Source organism: Sceloporus occidentalis, unplaced genomic scaffold (genome assembly GCF_023333645.1).
Source record: "Sceloporus occidentalis isolate IW3139 unplaced genomic scaffold, rSceOcc1.0.p SCAF_64, whole genome shotgun sequence".
In the NCBI taxonomy this organism is placed as follows: domain Eukaryota; kingdom Metazoa; phylum Chordata; class Lepidosauria; order Squamata; family Phrynosomatidae; genus Sceloporus; species Sceloporus occidentalis.
Genome location: NW_028317044.1, coordinates 2,504,937 through 2,523,054, shown reverse-complemented (window position 1 = coordinate 2,523,054; position 18,118 = coordinate 2,504,937). Strand labels below are relative to the sequence as shown.

At 46.6% G+C, this 18,118-nt stretch overlaps 2 protein-coding genes across 2 annotated transcripts in view; both read right to left on the bottom strand.

Moving 5' to 3' along the window:
* Nucleotides 1-2,512: 2,512 nt before the first annotated feature.
* PRKRIP1 (PRKR interacting protein 1) lies at nt 2,513-8,803 on the bottom strand. The gene is made up of 6 exons (XM_089493377.1): nt 8,649-8,803; nt 6,669-6,747; nt 5,366-5,466; nt 5,051-5,136; nt 4,297-4,364; nt 2,513-3,215 (listed from the first exon to the last, which is right to left on the bottom strand). The coding sequence occupies exons 1-6, from the start codon at nt 8,763-8,765 to the stop codon at nt 3,094-3,096; spliced, it is 573 nt and encodes a 190-aa protein (XP_089349503.1). The 5' UTR covers nt 8,766-8,803; the 3' UTR covers nt 2,513-3,093.
* Nucleotides 8,804-13,992: 5,189 nt separating this feature from the next.
* Nucleotides 13,993-18,118, bottom strand: part of LOC149287105 (SH2B adapter protein 2-like) — a 34,285-nt gene continuing 30,159 nt past the window's right edge. Inside the window, exon 9 of the mRNA XM_089493447.1 lies at nt 13,993-17,561. Within this exon, the coding sequence (XP_089349573.1) occupies nt 17,245-17,561 (317 nt within the window). The 3' untranslated portion in view covers nt 13,993-17,244. The remainder of the gene's footprint in view (nt 17,562-18,118) is intronic.

Genomic DNA, 18,118 nt, shown 5'->3' with positions numbered 1-18,118 from the left:
GTTGCAACCTCCAGTCCTAGATGGGGTCACGCTCTCCACAAAGGACTGTGTTCGCAGTCTGGGGGTGTTCCTAGATCCATCGCTTCACATGACGAACCAAGTGATCAGGAGCGCCTGTCATCAGCTCCGGCTGATACTCCAGCTGGAAGTAAAGGACCTAGAAACTGTTGTACATTCACTGTTAACTTCACGACTTGATTTCTGTAATGCACTCTACATGGGGCTACCCTTGTGCCTAGTCCGGAAACTTCAACTAGTGCAAAATATGGCAGCCAGGCTGGTCGCCGGAAAAACTAGGAGTGACTGAATAACACCTGTCCTAAAATCTCTTCACTGGCTGCCTATTAGTTTCTGGGCGCAGTACAAGGTGTTGGTTATAACCTTTAAAGCCCTACATGGCTTGGGCCCAACCTATTTGAGGGATCGCATGCTCCCACATAATCCGCCCTGCACCCTCAGGTCCTCTGGGAGGAATCTATTGCAGCCTTTAAAGACCAGACTAATTGCTACCTCCCAGAGGGCCTTCTCTGCAATTGCTCCCAAACTATGGAATGGCATTCATTATTATTATTATTATTATTATTATTATTATTATTATTATTATTAAACATACCCAGTTCCTCATAAGGCATGGTTTCCAGACCCTTCACCATTTCAGTCGCCCTCCTCTGGACATGCTCCAGCTCCTCAACATCCTTTTTTAATTGTGGGGCCCAGAGCTGGACACAGTATTATTCCAGGTGAGTCCTGACCAAAGCCTAATAGCGAGGCACTATTCCCTCGATCTATTTTAGACACTATACTTCTATTGATGCATCCTAGAATCACATCGCACTGTTGACTCATGTTCAACTTGTGGTCTACTAGGACTCCTAGATCCCTTTCACATGTCATCTTGTTAAGCCAGGTGTCCCCCATCCTGTATCTATGCATTTCATTTCTTCACCCTCAGTACCTTACATTTCTTCATGTTGAAGTTCATTTTGTTAGCTTTGGCCCAGCTTTCTAATCTATTTCCAGTCTTGCAAACTCAGAGCAGCTATGGCTTTCCTTGACTGAGTCCATCCACCTGTAATGGAGTCTCTCTCTTTTCCTATCTATTGCCCTTCGTCTTACCAAGCATCATTGTCTTTTCCAATGTCTCACGATGGGACTGAAGCACAATAGTCTCAATCAGGTCAATTTGGCTTCTAGGAAAGAGTTTAGACATGATTTAGAAATGGACCCATTTGTTGGGCTTTTTGGCAGCCCATGCCATCCAGAGAAATCTCCTCTTGGCCCCATTGTTCCCTATGATTTTACAGTCTTGTCAAACAAGAGCACCAACCATTGCAGCAAAAGCTCCAGCCCAACCTTCAATAAGGGCACTACCAAAAGATACCAAGACTTAGCTCTCTGGAAGTGGCAGCATATGATAATTTCTAAATCTTAAATCTGTCTCCCTGTCTGCTCTCAGATCCCACAGACATCTTATTCAACCCTTCAATAAGCCAAAATCAGTTGCTTGCTAGCCTCACCCCGTTACATCTTACTGCCCTTGTGAAATTGGCCCAAATGCCACCGAAATAATGAAATATCCTTCCTTTCTACCTCTCCTTCTGTTTCTTCTCTGTGTCTGTTATTAAACTATAACACCACTCCTTTAACACAGGGACCTGTCAAACCTCCTCTTTGTAGACTATCATGAGCACAGACGATGCTATTTAAAAACCAGCACTGTTGTTTTTGAGTGACAAACCGCACCTTATAAATGGGAAAGCAAGCCAAGATCCCATATTTGGGTTATGCAGTGAAATTAAGAGCCTCATAAGGCTTGGTTTCCAGACCTTTGGAGAGCCAGTGTGGTGTAGTGGTTTGAGTGTTCGACTAGGACTCCAGAGACCAGAGTTCGAATCCCCATTCAGCCATGGAAACGCACTGGCTTACTTTGGGCTTACTTTACTCTCTCAGCCTCAGAGGAAGGCAAAGGCACGCAATTTCTGGACAAATCTTGCCAAGAAACCCATGCCTTACGGTTGCCATGAGTCAGAAATAACTCGAGGGCACACAACAAGTAAACAACCAGTTCTCCAGAATCCTGGCCTGGGAATCCATACAAACACAGCCAGACACTGTGTTTCAAAAATAGAGGACCTTCTCTATTACTACAGAGATCCTGGAAAGGCTGGGTGATTTTTGAACAACTCCCAGAATCCCAAAACTAGCATAAGCATCTGGCTAAGGGATGCTGGGTGCTGTAGCATACAAAATAACATTGTCTGACCACAAGTAGATCTGATAAGAAACTAGTTCTTCCAGTATCTCGTACCCTGGGAAGCTGAGAAGTGCGGCGTGAAGACAGAGGTCTTGCATGACTGCCTGCTTGAATCCTGTTGGCATTCAGCAGTAAAGTGCCTCTAAACATAGAAGTACCATTTCTCTAAACTAGCAGCTGGCAAACAAAAGTAATGGAGAAGAAGCATAATATTAGACAACATGGTATGTATGATTCACAGCCAAGCAAAAACACCTGTCATGTATCCTCCTTTTTAATCAGCACTCTTGTAAAATGGAAGTTGGCAGCACATTTCTGAAGTGGAGAGAGCTCTTCATACAATGATGGTAAAACACAGCTTGCAGCGGAAATGCAAGAGAAGCCTAACAGAGACTCCCAAATAGGCTTGCTCCTCTCCTGTAAGGATGTCCAGACTGTTTTCTTTTTCTGCCTAAAAGTGAAGTTTACACTCTTCCAGAGAAACCTATTTGCATACTCAGGCCTCCCGGGAGCAGTAAAAGGAAGACGCAGATGGATAAAGCATTAACTTTCAGAGAGGCCCTGTTTGGAAGCAGTGTGAGAAGAACTGGAGGGTCACCGGGGAACAAAACTGTCCTCTTTCCCCAGAAACCCTTGAAGCAGACTGCACAGCAGTTGTATGCAAGCAAGCTTTGGAAGCAAGGCTCTCAGTTTGACTTGGCTCCAGTGTCGGCACCCACAGTGGGATTCTCACAGCCACTCCTCTATCGCGACGGAGTCCAAACCAAAGCAAGGAAGCCTCTTGCTCAGAAGCCAGGCTCCTCAACAGCAGCTGGAGGTGACGCACAGTGCTGTCCCCATCATCTCTTTGTCACAAAACTGGGCTCTTCAGCATCATCCTTCTCCTCTTCCTCCTCCTCGGACGCCTCCTCATCCTCTTCTTCACTGGTCTGCTGCTTTGGAGAAGGGTTAGAATCTGCCGCTGCAAAAGAAAAGCACGTAGAAGATATTGTGATGTAGATTAAATGAATGGACATCCATGAATCAGGAACTGGAATCTCCACAGAGGCCCAAGTATGTACTAGCAGGAGAAAAGGGAAAGGTCTTGCTTTGTGGCCTGCTTGTGAAATGCCAGAGGCTTCTATCCATCTAATCTAGTTTTTTCCACAAGCAGGGAGTGACCCTCTGTGGCAGCAATAGACCTCTCTAAGATTGTGGTCAGTGGCTGCAATCCAACATCTCCTCAGCACAGCGTAAATGTCCGCAAGCAGAGGCACACTACACCGGCACTACCATGCAGAAAAGCAATGCTAAACATCACATTTCAATGAGGTGCTCTTGGGCAGTATGCGGTGCACAAAGCACAACTACAATGCACAACTGCAGCACACAGCCCCGGCACGCACCGTTGCAGTATGCGCAACTCTACTTCCGCCACTGTCAGGAGAATGCATCTCTTTCACTGGGGCAAATATTTCACCCCACATACACAAGTGCAGCTGACACATCGTGCGCATATCGCTAACAGGATGCCAGCCTCTGTGTGTGGCAGTGGTCTTGAGAGAGGCCTCTTCATTTTGAGAGAAAAGCTGACTTGTGGCCACTGTGGGCTTCAAGGTCTATAACCAGAGTGGGCCCACTAGATGTGGATGGACTCCAATTCTCATCAGTCAGTGGTGAGGGACTGTGGGAGCTGCAGTCCAGCCGCAGTAGATGAGCCACACATTTTTCATCACCAGTCTACAGCTCTTTTCCCCTGCAGACTCAAATTTGGAAGCAGATGTCTTTCCTGCAACCTCAGCCTCTCAGTGTTTGAGATCCCTTCATGTGTGAATCTCTGCTGTTTGACTGTGATGGCAGTAGAGACTCGCTCCCTACACAGGTGGCCGCTACTTTGCCATGGCTCGTCCTTGCCCAGAGTATTTCAGATCCTCCATAAAGGTTTCTCACTATCTCTTTCCCTTCCTCTTCTTTTTCCCCTTCTTGTCCCCTCTAATACATTCCTAAGGGGCTCTGTGGAAGATACACCAGAGTCTGGAAAAGTGACTGTCTGGACACTTTACCTGCATTCTCACTCTTCTGCTCAAGTTTGCTCTTCTTTGCCAGCAATTTCTTCTCTTTCAATTTCTGGCTGCAAAGAAAGCACGAGAGGGATTAAAAAAACCCAAATGAACCATCTTTGTCTTCTGAAAATTCAGACACTGAAGGGGCAGAAGGCAAGGGACCAAAGTCACACAGTTGTCCAAATATTGTGCCTAATCACGCTGATACCTGATCTATTTTCCCTGTAAGAAAAGCAGACCTGAAAAAGGTCTTGGTCAGAACCAGAGGCTGCCGAGTTCCGCGCTTGGCCTTAAACTTCAAGCATCCCGTCAACAGTTCTTACCTCCATTTTCTCTCTGGGGTAGGTAAGGACAGGAGACATTTCCAATAGGCCAGAGGAGGAATGTTTGTAGGGCAGATTAGGACCCCAGGCCACACATTCTCCTACGGCCCAGTCTCTTAAAATAAAATGTCACTGGGAAGGAAAGTTCTTTCTATCTGCCTCTGCAAACAAAGCATTCTCCAGCAAGAGCCCACATTAGATGGTAACCTGTGCTTATCTCTTAACATAGCAGGGGACTTGAACCAAGCCCTTCTTTCTATGGCAGCCATTTTCCACTTCCCTTTTAACTGCCAACCCCACTCATCCCATTACTTGAAGAAACTGAAGGGAGGGAAACCAAAGAACTGAGCGTGCAAACAGGGATTTCTCCTCTGGATTTCCTGAAGGCCTTGGGGGTTTCTGTATTGGCCACCAAAATCCACTGGCCGTACCGCTTTTTCCGTCGCTTGGCCGTCTGTTCTTCTGCAACCATCTTGTTCTTTTCCAGCTTCTTCTGGTACTCCTCATCCAGCTTTTGCTGCAAACAAGCACAAGAAAAGATTTTCATCACGATCCCCTGCAGCTGCCCAAGTTGTTCAACCTCAGGAACATGGGTATCCTGAATACTCCCTGGGCACCTACAGCAACCCAAACCAGGCTGGCTGAACAAAGAAGACCCAAAGGACCAGCAGATCAAAAGCCAGCGGAAAAAACTACATATGCAAACGAACTGGGAGACGAAAGGGTTAGTGGAGAAATCTCCTGACCTTCTCAGCCATGGCGTCCATAAAATCTTGCCTCTGATACTCCCTTCGCCGAAGGTGTCGGTAGACATGGAATTCTCCGCTGCCGGCTCCAGCGCTGGATCCTGCCAGGGAGGGCAACAGATAACACAGACTCAACAGACTTCTTTGTGCAATTTTGGGGTGATATCTGTACCAAAACTGCACCAAACACACTCCAGCCACTTCAGAAGATACACCTGCTTCACCCTCCTAACACCTTTCAAAAGTCACATCCCCATAACGCATGTTTTTTGAACCATGTCTCAGCCAAAATGGCAGCTGGATATCACTTCTGGTCACAATTTTGGCCAGGATACCCAAAAGACCTGTCTGTTAGAGAGGAACGAGTTGCCCATTAGAGGGCTGTGATGGAGAAAACCAAGACCTCACTCCCACATAGCTACCCACTATTTTTGCAGGGTTCAGATGTTAGCATAGGGCCAGCATTGCCTATTGTTTTGATTTAGATGTGTGGGTAGGTTCAGAACAGTGTGCTTCTCTCCACAAAGTGATCTTGCTATTTTAGTGTTACCTCTGTTAAAAATAACAGTGTTCCAAACACACACACAATCTCTTCCTCAACTATGCTAGATAGGCAAAGATACCTTCAGACACATAGCATCTGTAGTGGCAACAAAATGCAATGAGCGTTTCAGCCGGAGTACAGGGGCCCAGCTCATACTATAAGCTTTACTAAAGAGAGCATTCTGCATTTGGGAAACGAACAACACAATTGCTGAGCGAAAACGAAAGGGAATCCCTGAATAGCAATGTTATTTTAGAGAAGCGATATACCCTTCCATACACACAGACCCCTTCATTTCATCAGGAGCGAGGACGGCATGGCAGTTGTGTCCTAAGGTAAAGACTGTAAGCCTGGGATGTTATATTCCTTCTTTGCCGGTGTGCTTCCTCTCCATCTCTATGTGCCAATGCGGCTATTAGTTGAAGCTTGAATCATTTGCTTTCCTGAATCTCTGTATTTATACCCATAAACATGACATTTATCTCCCAACGCAGGGATTCAGAAGCACAAAAGTGAGTCAGAGGACTAATCGCCCAACAACCAGTGAAACGGAGATGTGGTTTGTTTACGGCGAACAGCAGAGTGCAAAATGGTTCGCGAAGAGACTTCCAAATCATCTTGGAAGCAAGTTTCAAGCCGCCTCTGCTGCCCTTATTCAACCTCCTCTGCTCCCCACAAATACAAGAGGAACCCAGCCAATTCCCCTTCCCTGCTACAAGAACCTTCTCAGAAAGAACAGGAGGCAAAATAGCAACTCACCCATAACATCTCTGACAAATTCTGGAGGTGGACGGGGTGACCATTCGTTGAGCTTTTCGGGAATCGGAACCGTCTTATCCTGCGGCGAGAAAAGAGCAACATCCGGATGCTTCCCTCCATGAACAATTGCTTTCGCTACAAACAGACAACATTCCCCCCCCCCCCCCCCCGGCGGCGCTTGAAACCTAGATCTGAACAACAGCAGGAAGCCTCAACAAAACACAAGGGATATCGTTCCACCCTAAAAACCTGCAAACAGAAACCGAGAGTCTCCTCTGGGAGGTTTCGGGTGAGACAATATATTCCTAAGACCATCGGGAATAGTATGTGTTTTCCAATGGTTTTAGGCGACCCTGGTGAAACCAAAGGAGTCGCAACCCACAGGTTGGGAACCACTGCTCTAAATGTACTTGCTACTACTTGCTCTAGTAACTGAGGCTTCATTAGGATCTTCTCGGATATACACAGAGGGAGGCAGCTTCATGTCGAGGAATCCCCTCAGCGCAGTGCCAAGAGGATCTGAAGGGTCAGTCACTTATGGGCACGGTATTTGGTACAACGTTGGGCAAAGCTTGACCCTCAGTTGCCGCTGGACTACACACAACTCTCAACAACCTTCACCAGTGGCTAGGAGTGATGGCAGCTGCTCCACTTTTGCTTGCACTTATGTTAGAAGGAAACAGGAGGTGAATGAGTCCCAATTTATTGGTCCCTGAAGGAGAAGGGGAAAAAGTTTGCATTCAAAAGTCTGTGCCAAGGCGATGTTGGCAGCGTTGCTGACCTCCCTTAACGGTGGTAACCTATAACAAGACCATGAGTAGTTTCACGATCCTCTCTGTCCCTCCTAGCTTCTTCTTTGGAGGTCAGATATCTGGCATGAAACCCCTCTGATCCCTCCTTACCAGGAGGGCAATCTCAACCGTCGCCAGACAGTCCTGCCGCCGTTTTAAGTGACCGGTTCCCTCTCAGAGGCATTTAGGAACATCTCCTTGGTCTGCCATTTCAAGCTTCCAGGGAGCGTTCAGCCTTCATCTGTTCAAGGAAGCGTTTGTTGGTCTCTTTGGCCGTCCAGAGGATCCTCAACACTCTTCTCCAGCACCACATCTCAAATGGATTAGTCTTTTAAATCTGATTTCTCACCTGTCTAGCTCTCACATCCATCCGTACATGAATACAGTGGCTTGGACGTTTCTGGCTTTTGCGCTCGGTTGCGTATCTTTACTCTTTAGGATCCTGTCTAGTTCAGGAAAAGAGACTCCGCCTCAACATTAGGGAAAGCTTCCTGATGTTCAAGAGTAGAAGTTGCAGCCTCAGAGAGTGTGGTGTCTCCTTCCTTGGAGGTCTTTAAACAGAGGCTGGATGGCCATCTGTCAGGGATGCTTTGACGGAGAGTTCCTGCATGGCTGGATGGCCCTTGAAGTCTCTTCCAACTCTAGGATTTTGGGAGTCTATGTATTGCTGCATGGCAGGATGGGCTTGGACCGGGCGGCCTGGGACTTACTAAAACCAATGACAGTACTGTACTTGCCTATAGAGAAACCCTAATCGACCATAGGGAAAGACTGGGAATGACTTGTTCATAGGGGATCATTGGGGAACACTTGCCCATAGGGCAACATTGGGAATGACTTGCCCATAGGGAAACATAGGCAAGATCTCCAACGCTTGTTTCCCTGTGCATCCCTCTGGGCAAGCATTCCCCCATCTTTCCCTAGTCTCCAATGGCTCCCTATGGGCAAGGGTTCTCCTTTCCTTTAGAGCAGTGCCCTTTAAGGACTTTGGACTCCATCTCCCAGGAGCCCAGCCTATTGGCCAAGGTGGCTGAGGCTTCTGGGAGCTGTAGTCCAAAACCCGTCCAAGGGCCCAGTGTGGCTTCTGGGTGCTGTGGTGCTTGGCTGGAGGGGAGGGCTTGTGACGCAGGAGGTCCCTCCCTCCCTCCCTCGGCCACGCCCCTCCCTCCTTAAGCCACGCCCCTCTCACCGGGTTCCTCATGAGCCTCTCCAGCTTGAGGCGCTGCTCCTCGGCGGCGCTGCGGGGGATGACCAAGGGCTGGGGCTCCTTCCGGGGCCGAGAGGGACGCGTCGTCCCCGCCGCCATCCCGGCCTTCCCTGCGCCAAAGGCCGCGGCCCCGACCGATGACGTCACCGAGGGCGACGGCCGCGCGGCAGGACACGCCCACTCCCGCCTCGGCCACGCCCCTTCGGGGATTCCTCTGTGAATAGATAGGCTGCCGTTCCTGCTTTGGCTCCGCCCCTTTCCACCCTCATATATTCATGAGGGCTCATGAATATGAATATTGAAACCCCGCCCCTTTTTCCTTCTGAGGGATAAATCTCTCTCTATATAAATACATATATATTCTCATAGGAGCATATGAATATTAAAACACCACCCACTCCCTTTTCTTCCTGAGGGAGGCATAGATTCATCACAGCTCATGAATATTAATATTAAAACCCCGCCCACTCCCCATTTTCCTTCATAAGGACTCATGAATATTAATATTAAAACCCCGCCCACTCCCCCTTGTCCTCCTGTGGGAGATATATATATATATATATATATATATATATATATATATTCATAAGGACTCATGAATATTAACAGTAAAGCCCCACCCACTCCTCTTTTCCCTTTCTGAAGAAAGCATATATCCCTAAGGGCTCATGAATATTAATATTAAAACCCTGACCACTCCCCTTTTCCTCCATAGGGATCTCTCTCTCTCTGTCTATATCTATATCTATCTATCTATCTAGATAAGAGCTAATGACTCTGAATATGAATGCATTGGATTCGTTTCTTACCTTGCCGTTGAATTCTTCTTCCGAAACATTACTCAGGTCATATTTTGGTACAATGGTGGTTTTCGTTTTCCATTTTGGTTTATCAAACGGGACGGGAGGCTCTCCATTTCAAAAGAGAAGATAGTGAGGTCAGTTCAAAAATCCACGCAATTACGTGATTCCTTATCACACCTTAAATTCAGAGTAATGGCCTCCCCGAACGCGACCCAGATTCTGCGCACAGTGAGCCATCACATCGGTGGGTTCTTAATTGCGCATTGGCCCCCTTGCGCATGCTCAGTGCGACTCCAGATGCCTGGAGCATAGCATATTCAGGCGAGTGAGAGAGAGGAACCAAGGAAGCCCACAATTTACAAAAGAGGTTGGAGGTGGGGGCGAAAGAACATGCTCCATTCATGCTAAAAGGGGCATATATTCACTCTTGTCATGTTAAAACGTGAATATAATGGTTATCCAATAGCTCCAGGTCCATGCCTCTTAATTATCAGGCAGCAGCCCTTCCTCAGCAATGCTAAAGGATAAGCGGAAGCAAAATTGAAGCAGAATTGCAGCGTGGCTTCATGGGAACCAGGACCAAAGGAGACATGCACATCACACCAAACAACAGTGCACTGAGTGCGAAGTTGCCTAGGAATAGGGCTTGTGACTTCACTAGTTCACCAAATTACTTAACTGTGGATTGACGTGTGATTGCGTTCGGAATGCGTTCGGACTGCCAGCGATCACGCGTGGTAACCTTTCGCGTAATAACGTGAATATGCATGATTGCGTTCAGGATGACACTGGATTATACTTCCAATTTCAGTCGTGTGATATCCTCCTGAGTCAAAGTGACCCATTCCTATCCATTTTAACTCACTCACTCCTACTCTTGCTATATTCATCCCTTCCATTTCCTTCTTTGCTATGTCTAGCTTTCTCTGGCTCATGCTTCTCACGTTCCATGTTCCAGTCACATGAGTAGTGTTGCTTCTAACTATGCTTGTTTCGTTGGACATGTTTTCTGTCTGGCCTCCCGGTCTCTAGTTGTTAGTTTTTGAGCTGTCTCACGTAAAGGGTGTTCTTGGTGAAACGGTATGACAAGGAGGGACCCCCTTGTTTTGCCGCCTTTTGCGCAGTGGCGACAAGTGTCATCTATGGTGACACTACCATTCTCTCTGTGAGAACTGACTTCAGTGTCACCCACCACTTCTGGCCAGTAGAAATTGCAGAGGTGCAAGCAGGATTCAGAAAAGGAAAGGGCGCTAGGGACCATATTGCAAACGTTTGATAGCACCAGGGAATTCAAAAAGAACGTCCCCAATTCCGTCCTGCTCCTGCCCTTGTCTTCCTCCTCTTTGGATCAAACAAATAACAAATTTGGTCTCCCCTTCTTTTTAAAGATTGCTATAATGTACAGAGCCAGCATGGTGTTGTGGTTTGAGCGTCCGACTAGGACACTGGGAGACCAGTGTTTGAATCCCAGCTCAACAGTGGAAACCTACTTGGTGACTGTGGGCAAGATGCACCCCCTCAGCCTCTGAGGATAGCAATGGCAAACCTCCTCTAAACAAACCTAGCCAAGAAAACCCCAGGATAGGTTTGCCTTAGGGTTGCCCTAAGTCCAAAATGACTTGAAGGCATACAGTGCACATAATGCTTGCACGTGATACTTGGTCTCCTGGTACTTGGTTTCCACATTGCTCATTTTCTTGGTTCCCGGGCTCTGACTGGACATCCGCTGCCCTTCTTAAAACGTAGCCTGACCGACACAGAAATCCTAGCAGAGTTTCCAGACCCAGAAGGCAAAAACCTTTTTAAAATCTTGCATGACCGTACCAAACTAGCAATGCAGCAATGTGCCGCCATCGTTCTGCCTCTTTGAGCTTGCCATGTTTCTGCGATGGGCACCGTTCCTTCACTAATAACTACAATTATAAACAGGGCTGGCTGGGGATATTGTTTATACGGCTTCCAAACCCCTGGGGCAATGCCAACGCTGCGTTCCGAATTATACAAATTAAATCCATTTGCCTTAGTCGGGCTTGGTTCATTTTGCTTTTGTGATTTAGGGTTTCGTAACCCAGACCCGCCTGGCCTTTTTGGGTAAACAGTTGGGAAAGGGAATTCCCTGCTCCTGCAAAAAGGGATGCAAAATGTTTCAGGGAACTATAATTGCCTCCATGCTCTGCAATATAAATCCAGAGTTTGGAATTGCATTCGCTTGAACAATCCCATTTTGTCCATCAGAGGGCACCAGCAGACCTATAAAATGGCAATTACTCTGATCAGTCACTAGAATTAGTGTTTTAAAATATGCCCTATATTGGAAAGGGCTGCCCTTTAATTTGAAATGAGTGATGCTGAACTGTCCCATTCTGGATGTAAGGAAACTTCCTTTGCAAAGGCGGTAAAGGATCATGAAATGATAGAGTTGGAAGAGACTCCAAGGGCCATCCAGTCCAGCCCCATTCTGCCATGCAGGAACTCTCAATCAAAGCATCCCTGACAGATGGCCATCAAGCCTCTGTTTAAAGATCTCCAAAGAAGATCCACCACTCTCCAAGTCAGCGTCTTCCACTGTCGAACAGCTCTTACCATCAGGAAGTTCTTCCTAATGTTGAGGAGCAATCTCTTTTCCTGGAGCTTGCATCCATTGTTCTGGGTCCTATTCTCTGGAGCAGCAGAAAACAAGCTTTCTCCAACCTCAGTTGGAACATCCCTTCAAATACTTAAACAGGGCTCTCATGTCACCTCTTAACCGTCTCTTCTCCAGGCTAAACATCCCCAGCTCCCTAAATCTCTCCTCATAGGCCATGGTTTCCAGACCCTTCACCATTTTAATCGCCTTCCTTTGGACATGCTCCAGTTTCTCCACATCCTTTTTGAATTGTGGTGCCCAGAACTGGACACAGTATTCCAGGTGGGGCCTGACCAAAGCTGAATATAGTAGTACTATTTCTCCCCTTGATCTACTCTTAATCAGTTATTTCTGAGCTTTCCTGATACCCTTAATGCGAAATCACAACATCTCTGACATAATAAGCTTCCAATGGTCACTCTCTGAGGACGTTTCCCCACATGAGCTTGCTTTAGTTTTGTTGTAAGATGAATAGAGAACCTACTGGGGCCAGAAAATCCAGCTGCATTACCCAATACCTCCAATGCGTTACCAATGCCTCCCCATTGCAGTTGCCTCTTCACGTCCAATAACCAAAGACTTGTATATCTTTCAGACGTTTTCATCACACATGATAATCAACACCGAAGCAGAGTCACGTTGGTTGGTATCCTAATAGCATCTTCCATATGTATGGAATATGTATGTATGGAACATAAGTCCATATGTATGTTGAATGTCGATGTCTGAAGAGAAGTAGTGGAGTCTCCTTCCTTGGAGGTCTTTAAGCAGAGGCTGGATGACAATCTGTCAATGGGGATGCTTTGATGGAGAGTTCCTGCATGGCAGAAGGGGGTTGGACTGGATGGCCCTCCTTGGGGTCTCTTCCAACTCTATGATTCTACAATTCTCTATTATATTTCCTCCCCCTGCTTTCCTCCCTTTAATGCTGAGTGTGTACTATAGCATTTTCCTATGTGAAAATAGATACGCAGTCCTTTCTCGCTGGTCCTTTTATACAGTACTTTTTCTTTTCAGGCCTTTTAGATCATTTAAAACAGGAGGCACCCCAGCATGTCAACAGCTCTGAAAACACACTCCGTCTCAGCCTGAGGTTTAAAGCTTTTCCATATCCAACTCATGGAATGGTCCTTTCCCCCAAACTCTGCCCCATTGCCCTGGATTTTGAGTGACTTCGATCCTTCATTAATATTGCTGGGGAGAAAAAGATCAGTTATTTCCAGTACACTGGTTTGTTTAGAATTTTATTCCCCACCAAAAAAAGAAAAAGGAAGCCATAATGCCACTATTTCCCCCCCAGTTTTTACAGGTTTGTTTTGTAAAGAAAACCTCTTCCGCAGCACATTAAAACGTCTTCACGTTGTTTTTAAAAAATCCTATTTACAAATTAACATTTCGCTCCTTTCGGTCTGCTTTCTCCCCTTGGTTCTTATTGGCACAGAAGTCAAAAGGGATGATGGGGTAACTTCTATTCCTCTACTCATTTCACAGGAGAATGGAAATTATTCATCTGGACAAATCTCTGTTGAGAAGGATGCCCCCAAAATGGAAAGGACCCCATGTTCCCCCAAAGACTATCAAGCATCCATTTCTGGTGCAGGGAAAGGGATGGGAAAAGACTGTGTGCATATGAAGCATCCGCTGCAGCATCCTTTTGTAGCACATTGTCCATGTAGCAAAGGTTTTCCCAGAACATTACACCTCTTTTATGATGATGTGGCTGCAATGCCTTTGCTTAGAATTCAAAGATATAGCCGTGTTAGTTTGTAGTATCGGTATGTAGAGATATCTTGGCGCACCTTTGAGACTCGCCGATAGAAAGAAGTTGGCAGCAGGAGCTTTTGTAGGAAGGAAACTGAAGTCTAGGACAGCTCCTGCTGCCAACTTCTTTCTTTTGGTGAGTCTCAACGGTGCTCCAGGGTCTCTCTACATACCTTTGCTGGGTTTGTGTGTGGAACAGCTCAGTTTTCTTGCTATGGGAATGACAAAATTCACCTTAAGAGAGTGGCAATTTCCCCCTAAAACTAGGGGTTCTTTCTAGATGAGGCTTGCATTGACTAACTGTGCCTTTCTCTTTTTTAGAAGCATTCCAGACAAGAATGCTCTTCATACCTCTCCGGTGGCTTCCCATCGCTTCTTCAGTCTGATAAGGGAGACAAGATGGAAGAACTGAACAGGGCCTTTTGACTATTATCTCCCAAAAGGTAAGGAAGCACCATTGATCTTCTGAGAAAGATGCCTCCTTTCAGGTTTTCTCCTTCTTCTTTTTAAAGGAAGAAATGCTGCTTATGCAAATGTCTCCCTGCGAGAAAGGAAGAGACACAGCTTCCCTCCAGGATCCTCTGTGATATTTTATAAATCTAAAAACCATGCCAAAGAGAAGTAGTACTTCTTCCACTGGGTTACTAACCATACCAGCATGGGAAGGAGGCCATGCGGGCTTGAAGTTGTGGTTCAAAATCTAAATTCAGTTGTTTGTCCAAATTAGTGTGTGAATTTCACGGGGTTTTCTTAGGCCAGGAATACTCAGAGGTGGTTTTGCCAGCTCCTTCCTCTGAGATATATCCTGCAGCACTTGGTATTCTTTGGCGGACCCTGCTTAGTTAATTCCTGCACTTATGTAAATGCCACGGATTCAGTGGGTCTATTCAATGGGTAGCCATCACTTGGATTTAGGCCTTCCTAGTCATTTCCCCAAGCTCTTCTGTGAATACTCTCAGGGCTCATATGAAACTTATCAGGTCCTACCAATTAATTTTTAAGGGATGAATCTAGACATCATTGTACCCTGAGTGGAACTTAAGCTACTTCATTTCCCTTGATTTCTGTGAGTCTGCCCTACATATAATTAAATCTGGATCCAGCCCAGTATCTGGAACTACTGTTTTTCCATATGGTTGCCTGACATTTAATTTCATGCTTGTACGCTCCGAAAGCACACTGGAGCTGTTCCGGTTGCCAACTGACTTGATATGCGATTGAAAGTGCGACCAAATACTGGCAGGTTGCACGGTTGAAACCTAAAATAGGAAGCTACAGACGCCTCTGCAGCAACAGTGACCCAGCAGCTATGATCTTTCTTCAGCTTTTGGTCATGCATGAATCACTGGAGTAAGCATTTCTGTAAAGATGTGCTGTTTTGTCATTAGTTCTGGCAGTCTTGAATTTCTTTATAGCCCCCAAACTTAGGCTGCAATCCTTAAACACAGGCAAGGGCCACCACTGAACCTAATAGGACTCATGTCCAAGTAAACATCTCAAGTGCAGCATGGTGTAGTGGTTTGAGTGTTGTACTAGGACACTGGGAGACCAGGGTTTGAATCCCAGCTCGCCAATGGAAACCCACCGGGTGACTGTGGGCAAGGCACACTCTCATGTCTCGGGTCTCGACAAACCCCCTCTGAATAAATTCTGCCAAGAAAACTCCATTTCCTTAGGGTCACCATAAGCCAGGAATGACTTAAAGGTACACAACAAACAATAAACTTTCCAAAGATGAGTCTAAAACAGTTCTGAGGTTTCATCACCGTTTCAATATTACACACAGATGCTAAAATGTGTTGTTGTTAAGGTTCACTCACTGCCCACCGGTTTTAGACTCTCACCCTAAATGCATCTTTGACACCACTTGGTTGTGTATCTTTTGCTTTCTGCACATTAACTTTATTTCAGTGCTCCCCAATTTTTCATTCCTTGTCCCATACTTAACTCTCCAGTCATTCTCTATGTAAGTCAAGCAGGAATGCAACCAGACAACTATATTTTTGTTAAGTGAAGGCTGCCTCTTCCCAAGCAGCAAAGCTCATTCTCTTAGATCAAGTGACACTTCTGGAAAAGCAAATGCTGCAATCTCCAATGACTCACAAGAGCCTTGCACTGTGATTTAATTTGCGTCAGAACCAAGATTTGTCCCGTTCAAAGAAACTACAGTGTTCCTCTTTGACAGGAAATAGAATTGTTTCATTGAGGGAGGAAGTAATGATAAAGGGCTGCTTTAGTAATTGTGCAAAATGGGGACATCACAGCTCTATGCTGAGAAGAAACTGTGCCAATTAAGTGTGCAAAAAAGGTGGCTGCCTTTTATCCCATTGCCAGCCCTGCTGCACCCAGCTAAGTAAGGGAAGGCAGTACAGTTGATGCCACTCTCTGGACAGCTTCTGCCTTTCATACGATTGGTTACATCATGGATAAGCACCATGTCACCTGCACCATGGCTCCCACACCTATTTTGGTTGGGCTCTAGATCCTCCCAGGCACACAGAAATACCATTTCTGTCAGGAAGAGGAGAACTGCTGCTCCTAGAAGGTCCTAGGAGCTGTAATTTGCTCTTAAAATACAATGCAACGCTACTCTTGCCTTGCCGGATGGGAATTGGGCCCTGAATCCTTTGAGTTTGCCCACTCTTGGGCCACACAGACCTATGGTCTGCCTGCAGGCCAGGCAGCTTCACTTATATGCACTTAATGTATGTGTCTCTCTTTCAAGCACACCGTATTTGGGTTCTAAAGGGAAAGGACTTGGAGGAGGAGTTGGCACAACGAATATCAAGAACTCGACCAATTTACAGGGAGAGAGGACCGCAGGACCACGAAACCGTTCTTTTGCAAGCGTTCTCAGCCGGGGGGGCCCTGAACGCAAACTATGTTGAGCCAAGAGTGATCTGATAAAAACTGGCTCCTCATTCCCACACACACGTTACAAACTGTCCTGATTCCAACTCATTGAGACTCTTTAGGTGGAAACAGATGGAAGGCAAAGAGGCCTCAACCCCACAGAGACCAAAGAGTAGTGCATTTCCTCCTCACTCCGTATTCAGTCTTCAGTTACCCAGAGGACAAGTAAGAGACAACAGCTGTGTTTCACTTATTTTCTTAATGGTATAACCCACCAGCAGTGTGCTATCCGCTTGGACGCTTGGAAAAGGAAGGGAAAGCCTTCAGTTTGTACAATGGAAAGAAATAAGGGAGAAAAACTCTTTGCAGGCCACAGACACGGAGGTGCCACACGCACACATTCAGAGGATGCTGACAACTCTTGAGATGTGAAAGGAGCCACTTCGGAGTGTCTTCCAAAAGCAGCCATTCCAAAAGGAGGAAACACCAGAGTGCTGGAAGGAAGGGGGGGAAACCATAACTCCCCGCAGCGCAATCAGTAAAAAGAATATTGGTTTTCCACGGCTCTGGTTCTGCTGCGGGAGCCCTCGCTCTCGTGGTAATCCTCGGCCCCCACAGCAGAGGAATCAAAGAGGCGCTCTGTGCTATTGCTCCGGCTCCGGGCGCTGAGGGTCCCTTCCATCCGATGGTAGAGCGAATGGCTGGCGGAGGAGGAAGAGGAAGAGGTGGTGCCCTCCGAAGGGGAGGCCGGCTGAAAGGTGACGGGGACGAAGCTGGAGAAGTAGTGTTGAGACTGGAGGTCATTTCGGCACAGGGGCTGCTGGGAGGCCACCGCCGAGGAGGGACTGACGTCTGAAATGGAAGTGGAGAACATCAGTGAAAGCTAGGACAGAGCAGTTTTCCCACTCTTGGGAAATCTCAGCCTTACTCATTTATTCATTCACATGTAAACTAAAGGGATGTCATATCGAGGAGAGAGCAAGCTTGTTTTCTGCTGCTCCAGAGAACAGGACACGGGGCAATGGATGCAAACTGCAGGAAAAGAGATTCCACCTAAACATTAGGAAGAACTTCCTAAGAGAGCTGTAGGACAGTGGAAGATGCTCCTTTGGAGAGTGGTGAAGTCTCCTTCTTTGCAGGTCTTTAAACAGAGGCTAGAGAAAAACAGCTTTTAGTGTCAGGTTGTAGTGGCATGTCTGGAGTAAGCCATACAATGAAGCCTGAGGTGGCTAAGAATGGGATTCTACTCTAGCAGATGCTACTGTGTGTAGCTGGCTACAACAGGTAAGGTAAATGGCAGCTGCCTCTAGAATCTCTTTAGTGACTGTGTGTGAACAACAAAACAAAGAGGGAGAGCAGATAAGCCAGCCTCACTAGCTTTCCTCAGAATGTTATAAAATACATAGATC